The following is a 21235-nucleotide window of genomic DNA, read 5'->3' as shown; positions in this document are numbered from 1 at the left end:
TAAACAATGTTTCAAATTAAAATTATTTGCAAGAAACACTAAGGGCTCCTTTTACTAAGCCGCGCTAGCGGTTTTAACACACATACTGGATTAGCGCGCACTATAGCGCATGCTAGCCGAAAATCTACCACCTGCTCAAAAGGAGGCAGTAGCGGCTAGCGCACTCAGCATATTAGCACACGCTATTCCACGCGTTAAGGCCCTAGCGCGGCTTAGTAAAAGGAGCCCTAAGAGTGGAGTTTCACACATTATTTTACATGGAAAGGCACTGCATTCAGCTCCTTAAAGATATCAAGCTATTTAATGAACCTTAGAACTCATCCTTTCTCTCTACATTTCCCTGGGATCATTCCCTATGTTAAATTTAGGATGGATCCTTCATATAAAACCTGGGTAGGAAAAATTCATTTGATGGAGACATACTGTATTTCTCTGCCTTTGTCAGAGAAGGATATGATGGTATGTATGGAATGCTTTCTTCGATCTCAGAAGTCCTTTGACTTAAATATCAAGTTGGTCAACATTTCAAATGGATGCAATCACTATGCTGATTGTGGCAAAGAATTCTCACTGCCATGATCAGCTGAGCAGCTGCAGCAGGGAACTTCCCCCCTCCCCCTGACGAATGACCACTCCCTCTTGCCACCACCCCCAAACTCCCCCAACACTGTCTGCAGTCACTCTCTTCCGCCGCCACCCCAGACGATCCCCTGAACCCCTGCCACTCCTGACCCCCCATCCAATCAGCAGGAGGGATGCCAACTCCCTCTTGCCACCAGACACTCCCCAACACCCACTCAACACTCACCAGACATTCCCCAACACTCACCTTACACTCCCAACACTCCCTAACACCCACCCGACACTCACCCAACATTTCCTAACACATACAAACACTCCCTCACACCCCAACATCCCCCATGACACCTCTCAACCTCCACCCTGTACCTTTTAGAGATGGTCAGCAAGAGGAATGCCCACTCCCTTTGGCTAGTAGGCCTGCCTCTTCCAAAATGGTGGGCCTTCCCAGTGCATTCTGGGTTGCACCTGGGAGGGGTATAAGACTCTGATTGGTCCAGGTGCCTAAGGGTGTTGGGGAATGTTGGGTGAGTGTCAGGGGCTGTCAGGGGGTGTCGGCTGTGTTGGAGAGTGTTAGAGAATGTCGGGTAGGTGTTAGGGAGTGTTGGGTGGGTGTTGGGGAGTGTAGGGGGTTTGGGGGATCGACAGGGCTGGCAGCAGGAGGGAGTGGGGGATTTCAAGGGGGGTTGGGGGTAGTGATGGAAGGGATTGGGCATCCCTCCTGCCATGGTCAGTGTCAGGTGGGGGTTCAGGGATGGCAGGGGGAGGAATTCGGCATCCCTCCTGCCGGCTAAGTTTGCAGGGGTGGGTGGGGAGGTTCGTGGGTCCCCTGACGCATTCGCTAAGCTCTTCATGGCAGGGGGATTCCCTTGCTGAGATCAACTGATGGGAATGGATTAGGTGCGATTCTGTAAGTGGCGGGGTTGGGCGTCTGTCCCTTAGGACAGATGTGATTCTGTATAGGATGCCAGTGTGCGATTTTCAGTCGCTTCTTAGGTGCCTGTAAAAACATGCGTCCTATACAGAATTTCCCCCTAAGTGTGTAAAAAAAAGAAAAGAAGCCTAAAAGTCATAGGATGATGATAAAATACTTACTCCTGACATAGAGGTGTAGGCAGGAGGAGAGCTGTGTCCAATTGTACTCTAATAGGAAAGAAAAACGTAATGTGTATATAAGATTGATGAGAAGTCACATGAGCTGAATGAGCCAATAAGAAAATAACTGCATGCACAACAGTGAATTTGCTAGTTCAGAAAAAAAATTACTTGAGCTGTGTGCTGCTTAATTGTTTGGTCCTTAGTATATCTATCTTTTTGGCCAATCTCAAATATAAGACATCCACATGAAAAAAAGGGCTGCTTTAGTATAGAAGTCTGAAATGCTCAGTCTGGGTCCTTATTTCTTGAACAGCTTCAAGAACATACAGCACCAACAGCAAACTGGTCAAGGCTATGTTTGAGAAGAAGCACTACGCTGATTCTAATGGCTAATTATGCTTCTCTCTATTTTGGTACTTGCAGTTTTCAGTTCACACTGTACAGTGTGTTCAAAGCTAAGGGGGTGAGAAGGGAGGAAGACAGAGATAGTTAAATGTCTTCCTAGTCAGGCTGAATCATTTGGCAACAATGGTGCATTACCTAGCAATCTTAAAATATGTTCATTTCCCAAATCATTTCCTTCCCTGGTTCCCTGGGAAATTAAAGATGACTTTGCAGAAAAACAAACAAAAACGGTTTTGGTCCCTGTGCTTGCTGCTAGCTGTTTTGGTGCCAGAGGAAAATTATGTGTAGAAAGGTATCTTCCCTATGGTGGGAAAAAGCCATTGCTGTCCATTCCACATCCTTTCTGCACAGATAAAGAAAACAACTGCCAGCAGAAACGGGTACATTCACTGCTTAAAAAAGGTACCAGTTTTATAACTATTTGTGCCTCAATCAGTCTTGGGGCTCCTTTTCTATTCTTTTCAGTAGTATAAGGGGACCACTTCTGGCAGACATACCTTAAGTCAAGACTGACTAATTATAATCACAAACTACTGTACTACAGCTTACCAGCAAATGGGGGGGAGGGGGGGTTCTATTCAGATTCATTTCACAGCTCGCACTAGCTGTGTTTACAAAGTTAGTCAATTCTAGAATTTACTTTTACGAATTGCATGGCCATCTATTTTATAACACGTATCACAGATGCACTAAAGGTTGGGTTTTGGGTTGTTTTTTTTTAGATTTGAGGAAACAAATTGTTACAATAAAAGAAATAGTTAAGGGGGGTATGTGAAAGATTGAAAGATGGTATGCTATGTGTAAGCAGAGAGAATGAGATGTGAGGTGGGCATGAGTCAGAAAGGCTTGCAAAACAATATGCTAAGAGAGGATAGATGAAGCCCCCCATATGGGTGGGTTTCTGATAGAGCTTGAAAAAAAAAAGAAATCTTTGTATATATGCGTAGTTGGTTGACAATCAGCATTTATCTGTTTGCATTGAAGCTGAATGAGAGCAGTTGTGACTGCCATCTATTTGTGCTGCAGGAGAATTGCAGTCAGTTCACATACTCGTAAGTTACATGGCAGAGGGGGTTGCATAACACCTTATGCAAATCATGCACTGAGGGATGAACACACAGACATTTGGGAAGAATATTATACCTTTTAAGGGACTATTTCATGAAAGTGAATAATGCTTAAAAACATAAGAACATAAGAATTGCCGCTGGTGGGTCATACCAGTGGTCCATCATGCCCAGCAATCCGCTCACGCGGCAACCCTTTGGTCAAAGACCAGCACCCTAACTGAGACTAGCCCTAACAACGCACATCCTTGTTCAGTAGGAACTTGTCTAACTTTGTCTTGAATCCCTGGAGGGTGTTTTCCCCTATGACAGACTCCGGGAGAGCGTTCCAGTTTTCCACCACTTTCTGGGTGAAGAACTTCCTTATGTTTGTACGGAATCTATCCCCTTTCAACTTTAAAGAGTGCCCTCTCGTTCTCCCTACCTTGGAGAGGGTGAACAACCTATCCTTATCAACTAAGTCTATCCCCTTCAGTACCTTGAATGTTTCGATGATGTCCCCCTCTCAATCTCCCCTGTTCGAGGGAGAAGAGGCCCAGTTTCTCTAATCTTTCACTGTACGGCAGCTCCTCCAACCCCTTAATCATCTTAGTAGCCCTTCTCTGGACCCTTTCGAGTAGTACCGTATCCTTCTTCATGTACGGCGACCAGTGCACTATGCAGTACTCCAGGTGAGGGCGGACCATGGCCGATACAGCTGCATGATAACCTTCTCCGATCTGTTCATGATCCCCTTCTTTATCATTCCTAGCATTCTGTTCGCCCTTTTTGCCGCCACCACACATTACGTAGATGGCTTCATCGACTTGTCGATCAGAACTCCCAAGTCCTTTTCCTGGGAGGTCTCTCCAAGTACCGCCCCAGACATCCTGTATTCGTGCATGAGATTTTTGTTGCCGACATGCATCACTTTACACTTATCCACGTTGAACCTCATCTGCCATGTCGATGCCCATTTTTCAAGCCTGATTATGTCACATTGCAGATCTTTACAATCCCCCTGTGTCTTCACTACTCTGAATAACTTTGTATCATCCTCAAATTTAATCACCTCGTTCGTCATACCTATGTCCAGATCATTTATAAAGATGTTTAAGAGCACGGGTCCAAGCAATGAGCCCTTTGGCACCCCACTGGTGATGCTCTTCCAGTCCGAGTATTGACCATTTACACCCACTCTCTGTTTCCTATGCTCCAGACAGTTTTTAATCCACGTGAGTATTTCACCCTCGGTTCCATGGCTTGCAATTTTCCAAAGTAGTCGTTCATGCGGAACCTTGTCGAATGTCTTCTGAAAGTCTAGATATACAATGTCGACCGGGTCACATTGTATATCTGCCTGTTTACTCCCTCGAAGAAGTGCTGCAAGTTTGTCAAGCAAGATCTTTCTTTGCTGAAGCCGTGCTGGCTGGTCCTCATCAGACCGTGTCTGTCTAGGTCAGGAATGTCCAATGTCGGTCCTCAAGGGCCGCAATCCAGTCGGGTTTTCAGGATTTCCCCAATGAATATGTATTGAAAGCAGTGCATGCAAATAGATCTCATGCATATTCATTGGGGAAATCCTGAAAACCCGACTGGATTGCGGCCCTCGAGGACCGACATTGGACACCCCTGGTCTAGGTGATCAATGATGCAGTCCTTTATCAGCACCTCTACCATCTTTCCCGGTACCGAGGTTAGACTCACCGGTTTGTAGTTTCCCTGGTCTCCCCTCGTACCTTTTTTGAAAATCGGTGTAACATTTGCAACCTTCCAGTCCTCCAGAATCTTTCCCGTTTTGATTGACAGATTGGCTATTAGTTGAAGCAGTTCAGCATGTGGGCTCAAATGGCCCTAATGTACAATGTCCCGATGCCATAGTAAAAAATACCATGCTAGGAGTGATTTTTCCCTAACGGGTGATGCTCTGCATGAATAGCACACAAATTATATGCATGCTATTTGTGCGAAGCAGCCCTAGTAAAAAGGGGAGGAACTGTGCCTGGCGCCTGCTCAGAAATAATGTCCATGCTCTAAAGTCATTGGTTCCCAACACTGTCTTGGAGGACCAGGTTTTCAGGATAGCCCTAATGAATATGCATGAGAGAGATTTTCTACATATAATGGAGGTGCCAGGCATGCAAATCTGTTCCATGCATATTCATTAGGGCTATCCTGAAAACTCGACTGGCCTGGTGGCCCTCCAGGACAGGGTTGGGAACCAATGCTCTAAGTGAACCATTGACCCAGGCAATTGTTCCTTTAATTTTTTCCTCCTAAACTTTTTCATTTTGTCATAATCTCCTTTTCATATAGTTAAAAAGAGTTCTTCAATAGGTTTTTTTTTTAAATTATTATTTGTATTCACCCTTAAATGTTCATGATAGACTTAATTTCATAATGTTACTGTTGCCAGGTAGATCGATCACATTTCTCTTTGTGTTTTACTCAGAACTAGAATCTGGAAGTTTAAATAAAGCCCTGTTTCTTTTAGCTCTGAAGTCACCTGCATGTCTATTGGGGAATGATTGCCTGCTGCCTCTATCAAGGGGCCTAAAGTGACTGAATGTAGCTATTCTATATTCATTCTTTTATGGATTGGTACATGGGGTACCTGAATAAAAGAGGACAGAGAAAAAAAAGTTACAATAAGATGAATTGCTCATCAGTCTGGATTTCAAATCTTATTTCTTGTCAATGAATAATGAGCCTCAAGTATAAAATGAAGACTGAAAACCCTCTTTGTTCAGTCTTCTTATCAAACTTTAGTTGAACAATTTAGCCTTGAAAATAAGTTCCCTCAAAGCTCATATATAAGATGAACAATACATTTTTTTTAAATTAAATTCTTGTGAAGAAATAATTATATTTATCGGAATACATTGTGATATAGGTATATTAATAATAATAATAACTTTATTTTTGTATACCGCAGTACCATAACAGTTCAGAGCGGTTAACAGAGTAAGAGACTGTACATATACAGTGATGTTACAAATAAGTCAATCAGCTTAGCTTAGCAAGTCGGGAGTAGTCAGGAAATCCGGAGGTGTGTCGGAGATACAAGGCAGGGTTACAAGGCGGGGTGGGGGGAGTCAGAGAAATTTGTCAGATAGGATTTGATTGATTTCCTGAAAGTTTGATAGGAGGGTGAGCTAGAGATGAAAGTGGTAAGACATTTATTCCATTTGCCTGCTTGGAATGCCAGGGATCTATCGAGGAATCTCTCGTAGACACAGCCCTTTAGGGACGGGAAGGTAAACAGGTGGGTATTATGAGTGCGGGTGAGGCCTGAACATTCAAAGTGATCCGGTAGGTAGACTGGAGACGAGCTTGTTAAGGTTTTGAAGCAGAGGCAAGCAAATTTGAAGATGATCCTTGCCTCCATCGGCAGCCAGTGCAGTTTTTTGTAATAACGGCTTACATGATCTGATTTGTTGAGGTTGTAGATGAGGCGCACGGCAGCTTTCTGAACGATTCTTAGGCGTTTGATTGGTTTTTTAAAGGATCCTAGGTATATAATATTGCAGTAGTCCAGGATGCTTAAGATTAGTGATTGGACCAGAAGTTGGAAGGAGAGGAAGTCGAAATAGTGTTTGATGGTGCGAAGTTTCCAGAGGGTACCAAAACATTTTTTAACCTGAGCATTGGTATGGACTTCGAAAGTCAGGCAGTGGTCTAGGATGACTCCAAGGATTTTGATAGTGGGATTAATTGGGTAGTCTAACCCGTTTAATTTCAAGGAGGTATTTGTTAGCTTGTTGGTGGGACAAGCCAGGAAAATTTTGGTTTTTTCTGGGTTCAGTTTTAATTTGAATAGTGTGGTCCATTGTTCTATCTTGGTGAGGATGGAGGAGGTAAATTGTTCAGTCTCTTGAGTAAGAGAGGATATGGGAATGATAATAGTGATGTCCTCTGCGTATATATATGATTTCAATTTTAGGTCAGAATACATATGACCCACTGAAGCCATGTAGACATTGAATAGAGAAGGGGATAGAGGGAAGCCCTGAGGTACTCCGCAGGAATTGTGCCAGGACTGGGAGAAGGTTCCGTTACAGTGAACTTGGTAAGTGCGGTTTTTTAGGAAGCCTGTGAACCAGTTTAGTACCTGTCCGGAGATGCCAATGGAGTCGAGGCATCTGAGTAAAATGTCATGGTCTACCAGGTCAAAGGCACTGCTCAGGTCGAGCTGGAGTAACAGGGCGCTTTTTCCCAGTGAAAATAAATGGAGGAGGTAATTAGTCAGAGAGGCTAAGACTGTTTCTGTGCTATGATTTGTGCGGAAGCCAGACTGGGAATCATGAAGAATGTTGAACTTCTCTAGGTAATTCATGAGGTCATGAGTAATTAGACCTTCCATTATTTTTTGGAAGAGTGGTATATTGGCAATGGGTCTGTAGTTGGTAGCCGAAGAGGTAGGTTCCTTGGGGTTTTTAATAATTGGAGATACAAGGATGTGGCCGAGTTCTGTCGGAAAGTGGTCAGGCATAGGGAAACCCAGTTGAAGAGTTCAGCTTTAAATGGGGGGGGGGCGGATTTCATGATAGAGGGGGGACAGTTGTCTAGTACAGTGTTTTTCAACCGCTGTTCCGCGGCACACTAGTGTGCCGCGAGATGTTGCCTGGTGTGCCGTACGGCCAGGGCCGCCATCAGGGCAGTACCACCAGTCTAGGGAGAGGGGCGGTCTGCCCCACGTGGACAGGAGACAGCTGGACGGGGGACCCGCGGAGTTCAATACATCTCGAGCCGCGAGGCTCGTCTTCTGTTCCTGCCTGCCCTACAGCTAACATATAGCCGATCGCAAGCGTTCCCCGATGTCAGCGCTGACGTCGGAGAATACTTCCATTCGGCTATTTGTGCGCGGTAGGGCAGGCAGGAAGCAGAAGACAAGCCTCGCGGCTTGAGCTTCGTTTTGCTGAGAAAGTTGCAAAGATGGGCTGGTAGGCAAACACGGAACACAAAAGGGGGGAGGGAGTGCGTTTTGGACACAAGGCATGAACTTGGGAGAGAGGAAGGGAGGGAAAGAGATGCTGAGGTGGGGGAGGGAATGCGTTTTTGGACACAGAAGAAATGGACTTGGGAGAGAGGAAGGGAGGGAAAGAGATGCTGAGGTGGGGGAGGGAATGAGTGTTTGGACACAGAAGGCATGAACTTTGGAGAGAGGAAGGGAGGGAAAGAGATGGTTGTGTACACGGGGAATAGAAGAAAGGAGAATTTTTGGTCATAGGGAGGGAGTGAGGTACAGATAGTGGCATACCAGGTTGGGGGGGGCGGTCTGCCCCACCCCGGGTTTACGTCCCAAGGGGGTGCACAGCTGGCCACCCTCCAGTGTTGTCCCTAGGCCGGCAAACTGCGGCTCTTTAGCCACTTGAGTGCCACCGCCGCCAACGGTGTTGTTGGCGGTGGCAGCATTATAAAATACTTTCTTTGTGTTTATTTGATTCCTATTCAAGAGAATTACTTTATATATAGTCAATATAGGCACAGAGTTAAATTTTTTAACATTTTCTAATGGTGGTGTGCCTCGTGATTTTTTTCATGAAACAAGTGTGCCTTTGCCCAAAAAAGGTTGAAAAACACTGGTCTAGTAGGCAGTTGGATTTTGCATATTTAGAGTAGAGCTTGAGGAATAGGTTCCAGTAGCACAGTTATTGTTACTTAAGGATTTATATTTATTAGAGAATGACACGGGAAAAATTCTGTCCCCGTCACTGCCCTGTCCCCGGACTACCATCCTCTTCACCGCCCCGTCCCCACCGTCCCCTTCACCGCCCCATCCCCGTCTCTGCCGTCCCCTTCACCGCTCCATCACCGTCCCCGCTATCCCTTTCATCGCCCAGTCCCCGTCTTCAGTGTCTTCTCCTCTCCATTCTCCCACACCCAGCACCTTTCACGCGGTGCCAGCCAGCCATGAATTTCCCTCCCTCCCTCCCTTTCCCTTACCTTCTCTTGTTGAAACTGGCGATTTTTATAAGGCTATGAGCTGTATTACAGCCGGAGTCTTGAAGTCGCGTCGGGTTGCTTGCTAGAAAAGTCTCCTCCGATGCAACCGGAAACAGGAAATTGCATCGGAGGAGACTTTTCGAGCAGGCAACGCGACGCAACTTCAAGGCTCCGGCTGAAATACAGCACATAGCCTTATAGAAATTGCCAATTTCAACAAGAGAAGGTAAGGGAAAAGGAGGGAGGGAGGGGGGAGATGCATGGCCGGCCGGACGGCCAGCGGGAGAGAGGGGGCTGCCGGATCAAACGCTCTTCACCGTGCGTTCACACTCATTCACTGCGCATGCTAACCATTCACCGCTCCACGGGGCAGTGAATGGCCTTGTTCCCGATCTTGCGGTGACCTTTTTTTTGGTCACCGTTTTGGCGGGTTACCCGCAGCTAGCCGCGGGTAACAACCACTGTGTCATTTTCTAATATTTATTAAAGATGTGCATTTGTTAGTGCATATTCAGTTCATTGACACACTAAGGGGCCCTTCTAAAGAGCATTACATTTTGGGATTAATGCACTATAATGTGGGCATTTAATACATGGCAAGCCTAAAACTAATACTGCAACAATAAGTGATGGTCTAATTATTTTTTTTATTACAGAAGGTGTGATAACATTCGGATTAATATGTAGTATCAGAACTCCCAAATAACATTGAAGCACTTACCACCTACTTTATTAGAGGTGATAAGTGGTCCTGCCTTAACTCTGTCTTAAGTAGTTCATGTATGGTAAGTGCAGCATGTTAATTGCTAAATGCCTATCTCTGCCCATGTCACACTCTCTGACAGACAAATTCAAACAAATGAATATGAGGTTTAACTCACGATAACAATCACAAAACCCTTTAACACAGTCAAGCCTGTTTGCACATATTTACTGTGTAGTAGCCCCAAAATTCTATATAAAGGGCTAGATTCACTAACCCTCCAATCCGAGTCTGATCCATGTGCGATTGGAGGCAGGCCGACTGATTCCCCAACCATCTGCATGCAAATGGGGGCGATAGGAGGCACGCCCCTAATCGACTGGACGGATCGCTAGAGCCCTGACAGTAGTGACAGGAGAAGCAGCCTCCTGTCAATGCTGTCAGGGCTTCTGCCTGCTTTTTAAATTTTTTTTTAAATCGGGCAGTTATTTTGCGTGTTTTACATATGAAAAATTTCAGCCTTATTTAAAAAAATTAAACCCCTGTCCCTCTCCCAAGTGCCCCTTCCCCTCTCCCTCCCCGAACCAAAAAAATTGACCTGACGTGAGGTTCCCACTCCCAACCGGCCCACCGTACCACCCCCCCGACTGGCCCAATGCACCCCTGACCAGCCCACCCCTTCTCTGGCCTGGACTGGCCTGGTTGGGCTGGCCTGCCTGCCTGGCCCACCCCCCCTTCCACCCCGTACCTTGAAAATATAGTTGGGAGCAGGAGGGGGTGCCTGGACCCTCCTGTTCCTTAGGCCTTGCCTCCAGTTTTCTTCGGGAGCAGGAGGAAGCACAAAGTGCTCCTGCTCCTGTTGCTCTGCCAGGTTTGTGACGCAATACAGGTCTTAGCCCATGCCCCGGTACAACATGTGATGCATGGGGAGGGGCCTAAGGCCTTGATTGGCTGAGGCGCCTTGGGTTCCTCCCTTGGGAGGTGCCTGGGGTGTCTCAGCCAATCAGGGACTTCCTTAGGGAGGAGTCTAAAGAAGTCGCTTGTTCTTGATCGGCCAGCCAGTCGGTGTGTAGGGAAAAAAGTTTTGTGAATCGCATCCTTCCTCCTTTGCATGCTGATTCCCCTCATTTGCATGCACGGATCGGGATGGGATTGCTACACAGGTTAGTGAATCGTGTCGGAGGGAAATCGGGTCGCAAAGGGGTCACAAACCAATCAGTACATGATCGGTTTGCTTAGTGAATCTAGCCCATAGTGCCATAAGTTGTGTGTGCAAATTGATGTGCGTAGTTGATTTGTTTCCACAACATAATTGTTTAACAAAAACAATCAGTGCCGATAGTTGGCAATTAACGTCTCATAATTGATGCTAACTGGCACTAATTAGAAGTTATGCACACAGCTTGGTAGGTGTGATTCTATAAATGGTGCATGCCACTTCTAGTGCGTGAATCTAAAAAGGGGGTATGGCCAGGGGAGGAGCATGGGCAGATCGTGGGTATCCATAAAAGTTCGGTGCACTCTTATAGAATATGACCAATGTGCACATAAGTTAGGCACAGGTACTTAAGTCTGGTTTTCCTTGGCCTAAATGGGAGTGCACACTATAAACCTAGAGAATCATACTAAGTGCCGTTTTAGTCAGTGTCAATTTTTGGGATGCCATATACAGAATATGGTCCTAAATGCTTAAAACTCTTAAGTAGAAGAGCCCCTAATGTCTTAAGATGATTAATGTGTTAAATGTTCTGACAAACATTATAAAAATTTTATTATAAAAAAGTATGTGAAATTGAAAAAATGTCCAAAAATGTAGAGTGAGTACAAAAATAGGACAATAATGAACTAAAAATTGTTTCTGTGCCCTTACTTTTTCCACCGAAAAGAAACTAGTAAAACAAAATCATTAAAAGTAGATCATGCAAGTCTGCTTTGCTGAAGTATCGTTTGGTTGAGGTCTTTCACACAGTATCTCATATATTTTGAAAAAAGTGCTACAATTATTATCTGGAGCTAATGAAGACCTTTAAAACTTGTTTGTTACATCTAAAATACGTCATCATCTTCACTTTGAAATTACCCAATCTGTGTTCTTCTATCTTTGCCTGCCAGCTTCCTTTTGCTCTTATGGGTTTCAGTGGAAACTTACTTTAATGGAGCTATGACACCGTGAGCTCTGAGTTATAGTGTGAGGGCTTTTCTGTGGTACATGGTACCCAATATACAGTACATGCTTATTCAGTAGTGCTGTGTTTTATTTTTTTTTAACCCCCAAAACAGCACTTGAAGAACTTATATAAATACTGGTTTAGGTAAATGGGAGGATATAAATATCGGTATCCTTGCCTAGATAACCTATACAAAATTATCCTCTAAACTGGTTCCCCAATATGCTAGTGGATGCACATGAAAATTAGCCACCAACAGATGTTAACTAGGTTTTAGCAAACATGCGTGAAAACAGCATTGCATGTTCTACTTCATGTGAAATTGCCCATGTGCTGGTTAATTCCTAAAATTTCAGCAACTCAGTAAGTACGCTGCATTCTACATTCACCCAAACTTAAAGGATCACATAGCAATGGAGATTTCATCACATTTCTCAAAAGAAGAAATAAGAGCCATGGTATTCCAGACCTCCTCCTCCATCTCACCAAAACACCCATGCAACATAGTAATGATGGGGGCTTTGTGGTCTCATCATAATACCTTCCCTGAACAGAACTGCAGTGATGGATACTTGAAGTTCCAACATAACCCCCTCACCCTTCAGATCCAATGATCAAGGGCAGGGCAGTGTTCAAGCATGAACAATGTAAGGAACTGGCTCAGGATACCAAAACTCAAGGTTATCAAAAGCCTAAATAAAAATAAATAAATTCGCTTAGAGTGTGCTACTCTCTACTCACCACTGTGCTCTTCCCCTTTGCTGCCACCTGTGAGGTTATAACATGAGAAGACAAACCTAGGGCAGTGCTGATAGTAGTATAGAGAACTGAGGACTTCTAGAATCCCTTCCTTTGGCGGGGCGGGGGGGGGGGGGAACCTCAAATCCCTGGTGTTCTGGTGGACCCAGTGTAGGACTAAAATATATGCCTGCTCCTGAAGTCCCTTCCCTCTTAGAGCCTCTCTCCAACCCACTAGGACTTACCCGGGGTTCCCGGGGATGATGGAGAAAGGAATGATTGCCCACTCACTCATGCAATAGTAGCCATTTTCTTTAAAATGGCTCTATTGACCATAAGTAGTAGTCTCATGGTACTACTGCCAAGGAGCTCAAGCTGTCATATAAGGGAAAAAATCTGCTAAATATTAGTTTGAATCTTCCTAATAATAGTACCATGAGACTACCACTAGGGGTCAGCTGAACCCTTTTGAAGAAGGCAGCCACAAGGACAAAAACAAGTGGAGACTGTGCCTGGCCTGTCATCCCTCACACCTGTACAGTGAGTCAAGGTTATATGAGTAGGCAGAGGAGAGAGGGGCTGGTCAGAAGGATATGATGCAGAGGAAGAAGGGAACTAGCTGGGAAGGAGCTGTTGCAAGTGGCTGATGGTTGAGAGGAGCTAATGTGTGAGGATGGAGCTGATGCACATCCTAAGATAGGGTGGTCAAAGTAAAAGTTGGCTCAGAGAACCACAACTCCCTTGAACGAGCCCTGATCAAGAATCCTGTGTGCCTGACTTATTCCCCCATCCACCCTCCAGACCAGAATCAAGAGGTTTTATCAAGTTTCAAGTTTCATTAAAATTGTGATGTATCGCAATATCATAAATTGAAAGTGATTTACAATTATAAACAGGGTCTCAGTTATTAACTACAACAAACACGCCAACATTAAGGACTTATACATAGGGGAAGTTGGGAGAACTACAATAAGCATTGTAAACACAAGAGGTAAGTACAATGGGAAGGTAAGAATTTTAAAAGTGTAAAAAAAATGTTAAAAAGTGTAAAAAAAAATCCCACCCTATCCCTTCCCCTCGATTAATGTCAAAGAGCCTCCATTACTTGATTGCTCCCTCCCTCCAACAGGGCCAACCCCTTCTTGCTACTCTTTTCAAATATTCTCCAAGCTAATTGATTCTTGTAGAATGAGGAGGAAAAATTCCCTTTGGTAATTAGTTCTTACAAATCTAACCTAGTATGTGAGAGAGTTGCATGCATTTGGCATACTAAACCATGCATAGAAACTAATAGGGAGAATTGTTATGCCCATGTGTGCAAAAAGCAGTGCGTCATTCTTTGTGTGGTTTGTTAGCTCAATCATTAGCACATGCATGCCAAATTTTAGTGCACAAACTAATTAATAACCAACATTGAGGGTAGGTGCCTCATATCCTTACCTCATATTTACTAGTGAGAAGATCTGTAGATTTACTGGATTGTAAATCCTGCAAAGCATAAATTAGCTTCCGTCAGTATCACAAACAATATTAGTTTATTGTTTTTGATTAACTGTCAATACTATTTATTAATATCCATCATCATTACTGTAGAAGTGTGCACAGTTGTTGGGTTTATTTTTTTTGCTCTTTTTTATTTCATCCATTTGAAATAAAAAGAAAAAAAATCAAAAATGAAATTAAAAGAAACCAATACAATTTAAATACTAAAGAAATGAAAAACAATACAAAAAAATATAGGGCTTCTACTACTGCAGCTGAAAAAGTAAACCAAATAAAATCCTCCCAGACTTAGCCCTGACCCTCATTGCCCCTCTAAACCAAATGCACTGTCTCTACAAACCTCCTGCCCTACCAATGTAACTTTTGAAAATTGCACCAGCAGAATGAGGCTAATGCTATTGTTAAACCTTTAAAGTATATATTTATTGATTTCCACATTGTATACAAGGCACGACTAGTTAAGGAAAACCATATTTGCAATGTACATTAATATTCCTTTACATATCCAACAGATAATAGAGATGGACTGTCATTTGCAACAATTATAAGGAACGTCAGTGGCATATTCCATGTCATTGCATACCGTAAACAAGTGAAAACAAGCAGAAAAAAATCCATGAAAATTTGCATTTTATTGTTTGTCAATGATAGTCTAACTTGAAACTACCTGTACTTCAAGAAGCATGCGAAAGCCTGACTGATGGATACTTATAGCCAGCTTGTGTGACCAGCAAAAGTGAACAAGTATAATTGCTACAATATGCCCAGGCTACTGAGGTCTTTTCCTCCACTATGTTGTTATTAAATGATTTATGGAAAACACTTAAGAGTACCTGGCTAGATTGTGAATCCTTGCAAACCGCTCAGATGGCTGTGCCAATGGGCAGTATATCAAATAAGAAAAATACGTACACTTGCAACATGGATAACAGTGAATTGGTTCACTTTGAGTGAAAAAAATGTCCTCCTATTGGTTTTAAAAGTATTTCATCGAGTTTCCCCTAGTTTTTGTAATTTTTGACGGACCGAAAATCGATCCACTTGTACCTGTTTTACTCCACTCAGAATTTTGTAGACTTCAATCATATCTCCCCTCAGCTGTCTCTTTTCCAAGCTGAAGAGCCCTAACCATTTTAGTCTTTCCTCATACGAGAGGAGTTCACCCCCTTTACCATATTGGTTGCTCTTCTTTGAATCTTTTCTAGTGCCACTATATCTTTCTTGAGATAAGGAGACCAGAACTGAACGCAATACTCCAGATGAGGTCGCACCATGGAGCGATACAGGGCATTATAACATTCTTAGTCTTGTTAATCATCCCTTTTTAAATAATTCCTAGCATCCTATTTGCTTTTTTGGCTGCCGCCGCCGCACTTTGGGTGGAAGGTTTCATCGTATTGTCTACAATGACACCCAGATCCTCTACTGGGAGGCTATTCCATGCATTCACCACCCTTTCTGTGAAAAAGTAGTTCTAGGTTACTTCTGAATCCATTCTCTTTCACCTCCATCTTATGCTCCCTCATTCCAGAGTTTCCTTTCAACCGAAAGAGACTCACCTCATGCACATTTGTAGCATGTAGGTATTTATCATACCGGAGATTAAGTGATGGTGACTAAGTGACTGAGGATGAAGTGACTGGATAAGTGACTTTGACTAAGTGACTGGATACCGGGGATTAAATGACTGGGACTGAAGTGACTGGGGATTAAGTGACTGAGGACTAAGTGACTGGATACCTTAACATTATTAGATCTTTCCCCTCTCCAGCCTTTCCTCCAAAGTATACATATTGAGATCTTTAAGTCTGTCTCCTTACACCTTATGTTGAAGACCACCAACCATTCCTCTATGGCTAGACTGACTCCATCCTATTTATATATTTTCATGGTATGGACTCCAGAATTATACACAACATTCTAAATGAGGTCTCACCAGAGTCTAATAAAGGGGCATAAATATCTTCTTTTCCCTACTGGCCTTACCTCCCCCTATGCATCAAAACATCCTTCTACAATAGCTTTTGCCGTTGCCTTTTCAACCTGTTTGGCCACCTTAAGATCATCACATACTATCCCACCCAAGTCCCTTTTCTTTTTCATGCACAAAATTTCCTCACCCCTAAACTGTACTGTTCCCTCAGGTTTTTGCAGCCCAAATGCATGACCTTAAATTTCTTAGCATTAAATCTTAGATGCCAAATTTCAAACCATTCCTCAAGCTTCACTATCTCTGGAGAATACAGGTTACTAGATTGTTGGATGACATTACACCAGTTGCTACCAGAGCTGTGATTAAATCACGCATGTCTCCATGGTATTCTCCAGAGCTCTGTGCTTGGAGAAAAATTAAACAGTTGTAAGATAAATTAAAATGGAAATGTAAGATATGCAGGTACAAATTTGAATTTTTAGGGCCAGAAAACAATACCATGTGTAATTAAAAGGGACTGAGTGCCATAATCAGAAAATTATTTTAAGCTTTGGAATGAATTAATTTCATGCTCTCATTCCTCTTTCATGATAGAAACTCCTGAAGCCAAAATTATAGCAAATTACTTTTCTGATAAGATAGCAAACCTTTAAAGAACTGTATATGTTAATCCCAGGCCTTTGCTCTTTTGTCTGAAAGACAGTTGATAGAGTATGGCTTACTTTTACAAAATTACCTATATCACTAGAAAGCTCATTGCTTCCTAAGCTGAGTTTATCATCTTGTCCTTTAGGCTCATGTCCAACTCCTGTCTTTAAGGCTCCACCTTTGGATGCAGTGAATAGATAACCACTCTGATGAGTCATTTTCATCAAATGGGCTTTTTTCTACCTGCTGTAGGTAAAATTATTTTTACCCAACTTATTTAGTCTCCTTCAATGGCCCCAGAACTACCTTCCAACTTTAGACCTATTGAAAATATTCTGACATTTACAAAGCTTCTTAAATCTGTGGAGTGACATAATCAAAACATATGTCTAACTCTGATTTGGACATAGGGCACTAGTCGCCCAAAGTTGGCAGGGCACAAATGTCCATTCTCGCAAAATACATCTAAAGTATTTTTTTTCCAAAAATCATCCATCTGTATGTCCAGGTGTTTAAAAATCCAGACCACCACTATGTCTATCTTTATACCACATTCTCATCCAAATATTCATCCAAGTCCCAAACGTCCAGAACAAGGCCTTTTGGATGTGGGAGGGGCCAGCAATGTGATGGACTGGCCACCCAGACATGGCAACAGAGCAGTGGGGCACCTTATAGGACACTGCTGTGAACTTCACAAAAAGAGTGCCACAAACATATCACCACAACTCCCATATAAATAACGTTGAATCCCCCCCCCAACCCACTATACCCATCTATCTACAACCCCAATAGCCCTTATGGCTGCAGGTGCCACCTATATGGCAATACAGTAGGTGTTTTTTTTTTTTGGGTGGACTCACATTTTCCACCATGAATATAGTAGTAAAGTGGCTTATGGGCCTGGGTCCTCCTCTCAATGGTTCACTAGCCCACCCCCCAGGCTACTTAAGAGACCTCTGTGCAGCTCTACTAAGCTTTCCTATAGCAGTTGCTGATGTTCTGGAGACAGTATGTATGTTTTTATTCTGATTTTTATGGCGGTGTGAGGGTGTCAGTGATCACTGGGGCAGTGTGTGGGAGTCTGTACTTTGTGTCTGCAGTGGTTATCTGGTTACTTTGAATATCTTCTGGGCACTTAGACCTGATTTTAGATCGCCTAAGTCACAACGTATAAGTTCCGTCCAGGCAGCCTCGTAAAACTTTCAATTATCCCTGCAGTATGACTATGTCTAGGTTGGCCCATGCCCCACCCAAATCCCGCCCTCACCACTCCTCCAAAAATGCCCCTTTCAGGTCTGGGCGCACAGTGGCATTTAGAGGCCTAAAATGTCCCTAGATACATCTAAAAAGTCGTTTTGATTATTGGCACTTGGACAACCTGTCTTTTAGGTCGTGCAAGCGACTTGGGTGGGTTTTTAGATGTATTTCCATTTTGATTATAAACCTCATAGCAACTGATGCTTTAGATACATTTTCTATTTTACAGTTATCCCAGTATGGGTTTCGGCATTCTCATAGCCCAGAAACCCTATTGTTGGCTTTGATTACCAGAGTAAGGCAATTGCTTAGCAAATATAAACATCTGATGTTCTACAGTTTGACACATCGGCAGCATTTGATATGGTAAACCATGACATCTTATTAACATTATTAACCAGTTTGGGGATACAGGGTACTGTACTGACCTAAAGATTCATTCACTGCAGCACTTATGCAATCACAGTTTGGGGTGAGTTTTCAAGCTTTTGGACTCCCAACTGCAGGGTATCTCGGGTATCGCCTTTGTCTCCCATTACTTTTAACATTTTTATTGGGACACTGAATTCACTTACATTGGAAGGAGGTGAATTCCTCTACTCATATGCAGACAACATTTTTATTCTCCAGGAAGTAGTTTCCAACATTCAACCTCGTCTCTCAAACCTATTAAAATGTATTTCCAAGATTCAGAATTGGACTGCCATGTTTCATCATTCTGAAACTTAACCCTTCAAAGACTAAATTACTCTGGTTCAGAACACAGAATCGGGCATTTCCTATCTGTGTAGGTCTCAAATCTACTGAATCAATCTCAATTTAATACACTCCTAAAATGCTGGGAATCACTTTAGTCTTGATATTTTTAAATTTTAAATTTTTTTAAACTGTCCTTTTCCTAAATGGCAGCATCAGTATGGCACTCTCTTCCCGATGTAATTAGAAACATTGATTCTTATAGTTCGCTCAATGTTTGAAGACATAATTTTGATACGTCATTGAGTGATTATTTTTGTTATTTGCACCTAATAGTTTTGTAGTTTTTTTTTTTTTTTTTTAATTTTAACCTTATATGTCTACTCCAGAAGAAAGGTGGAAGAGAGGGGATATGATAGAGATGTTTAAATAGCTCTGTGGCAGTAATGTACAGGAGGTGAGTCTTTTTGAAATTAAGGAAATCTCCAGAATAAGAGGGCATAGGATGAAGATAAAAGGTGATAGGCTCAGGAGTAATCTAAGGAAATTATTTTCTACGGACAGGGTAGTAGATGCATGGAACAGTCTCCCGGTAGAGGTGGTGGAGACAAAGACTGTGTCTGAATTCAAGAAAGTGTGGGACAGGCATGTGGGATTTCTTAGGGAGAAGAAGAGATAGTGGATGCTTTGGACTGGCAGACTGGATGGGCTTTGGGTCTTTATCCGCCATCATGTTTCTATATTTCTTACTGCTACAGGTTATGTAAACCATTTTGGGGCCTTTCATTAGGGTAAATGTGATATATAAGAACAACAAATATAATAGAGTGCACCAAGGTGTGATTTTTACTACCTGTTTTAAAGGTAGGTCTCAAAGAAGCATTTTCCATACTAAGGGGTCATTGCCAGATCGCAGACTTGTATTGATGATAGTCACCTTGAAAAAATAAAGCACTTGAATTGGAGTTTTTAAAAAATTAGATGGAATGGGATCAAATGGGGTCAATTAACACAGGGCCCGATATTCAAAATGATTTAGTCAGCCACTGACTAGTTAAGTCAGTGGCTGACTATATCATTAAGTGTCACTGGGGGTGGAGTCAGCACTTGGCTACTTAAGTGCTGATATTAATCATTTAAGTGGCCAGGGTTAGTACATAATCGCCTGTCCTATTTTTATGTGGGAACCCATGGCTGCTTAAGTGAGGAATATCAATAAGCGGCTAAGTGTTACCTGGCTTAAAAATAACCAGACATTCAAAGCTGAAGCCTGCACAGGTCCCAGCTTTGAATCTGGGGAAAAACACCATCAGCAGTGAGCACAACGCTCATGCCAATGGCTGGATATTGACCCCCATAGTAATTAGAGATGTGCAGGTCAAAGACTGTTTTTTGTTGAGTTTTCCATATTGTTTACAGAATTTTTGTTTTATTTGAGGTGTTTTCTTTTTTCAAAATTTTTAAACTTTTTGGTGGGAGAGGGAATATCATCAAACATGTGAGCACTATTGCATCTATTGATAAATAAGGCACACTAGTGAGGAACAATGTACACCACTTAACAATGATTACAGATTTATTTAACTTGATATATCACTTCATTACAATAGCAATCTAAGTAGTGTACAATTAAAATATACAGCACACATTAAAGAAAAGAACACCATAAAACTGATAGAAAAGCCCATCCAAAAGCTCACAAAGGGCTCCTTTTACAAAGGTGCATTAGCGTTTTTAGCCCATGCACCGGATTAGCATGCGCAGCTACTGCCTGCTCAGGAGGAGGCGGTAGCGGCTAGCGCGTGCTATTCTGCATGTTAAGGCCCTAACGCACCTTTGTAAAAGGAACCCAAAATCTCACTGCAAACCCCCCAATATAAAACAACCTATCTCAAGAAAAAAAAATACCCATCCCAAAAGGTAAAATAAGTGAAGAGAGTCCTCTACACATCTGCTTCCAACAGGAAATCTGGAAAGGCTTGTCGAAAGAAATATACCTTAAATTGTTTCTCAGAGGAAATCAAAGAACATTCCTCCCGCCACTGTGCAGGAAGAGCATTCCATTAATGATGATGAAGGAAAAAAAAATTTTTTTTTCAGGTGTGTTTGCTTTGGGTTAACAAAAAAACAACATGGAAAATGTTGACATTTTACCTGTTATCTCAAACAAATATATATCCATAATGGTAACAACAAAGCCTCTGCATTAACTGTTGGGAACATCCCTGGTATCTTCCCAGTTAATACTGTGCAATGTGATAAATGCATTGTAGATAATGGATACACTTAAAATCTCTTGAGGTGGTGTTAAGTGCTCCACCGATATCTGCTGCATTAACAACTATCCTACAACTAGTCTTTAAGCCCGTTACATTAACGGGTGCTAGAACATATGTGTGTGTGTCTGTCTTTATTTCTTTCTCTCTCTCTCCTTAGCCGCTTTTTTTCTTTCTGCCTTTCTTTTTCCTTGGCTGTCCATCACCACCCCTTGCCTGCTCCCCCTGTCCATTTT

The 21235-nt window shown here is 42.7% G+C and overlaps 1 protein-coding gene across 2 annotated transcripts in view; it reads right to left on the bottom strand.

Annotated features, from left to right (window-relative positions):
• The window catches only part of ERBB4 (erb-b2 receptor tyrosine kinase 4), a 1781744-nt gene that overhangs the window by 45944 nt on the left and 1714565 nt on the right, over positions 1 to 21235 (bottom strand). For both annotated transcript variants that reach the window (XM_033945093.1, XM_033945094.1), the window contains 2 exons: positions 14124 to 14171; positions 1675 to 1722 (listed from right to left, as the gene is read on the bottom strand). In XM_033945093.1, coding sequence (XP_033800984.1) covers positions 1675 to 1722; positions 14124 to 14171 — 96 coding nt within the window. The remainder of the gene's footprint in view (positions 1 to 1674; positions 1723 to 14123; positions 14172 to 21235) is intronic.

This window comes from Geotrypetes seraphini, chromosome 5, assembly GCF_902459505.1.
Source record: "Geotrypetes seraphini chromosome 5, aGeoSer1.1, whole genome shotgun sequence".
Classification (NCBI taxonomy): domain Eukaryota; kingdom Metazoa; phylum Chordata; class Amphibia; order Gymnophiona; family Dermophiidae; genus Geotrypetes; species Geotrypetes seraphini.
The sequence above is the reverse complement of the archived record's forward strand: the minus strand, read 5'-3'. Positions and strand labels throughout refer to the sequence as shown.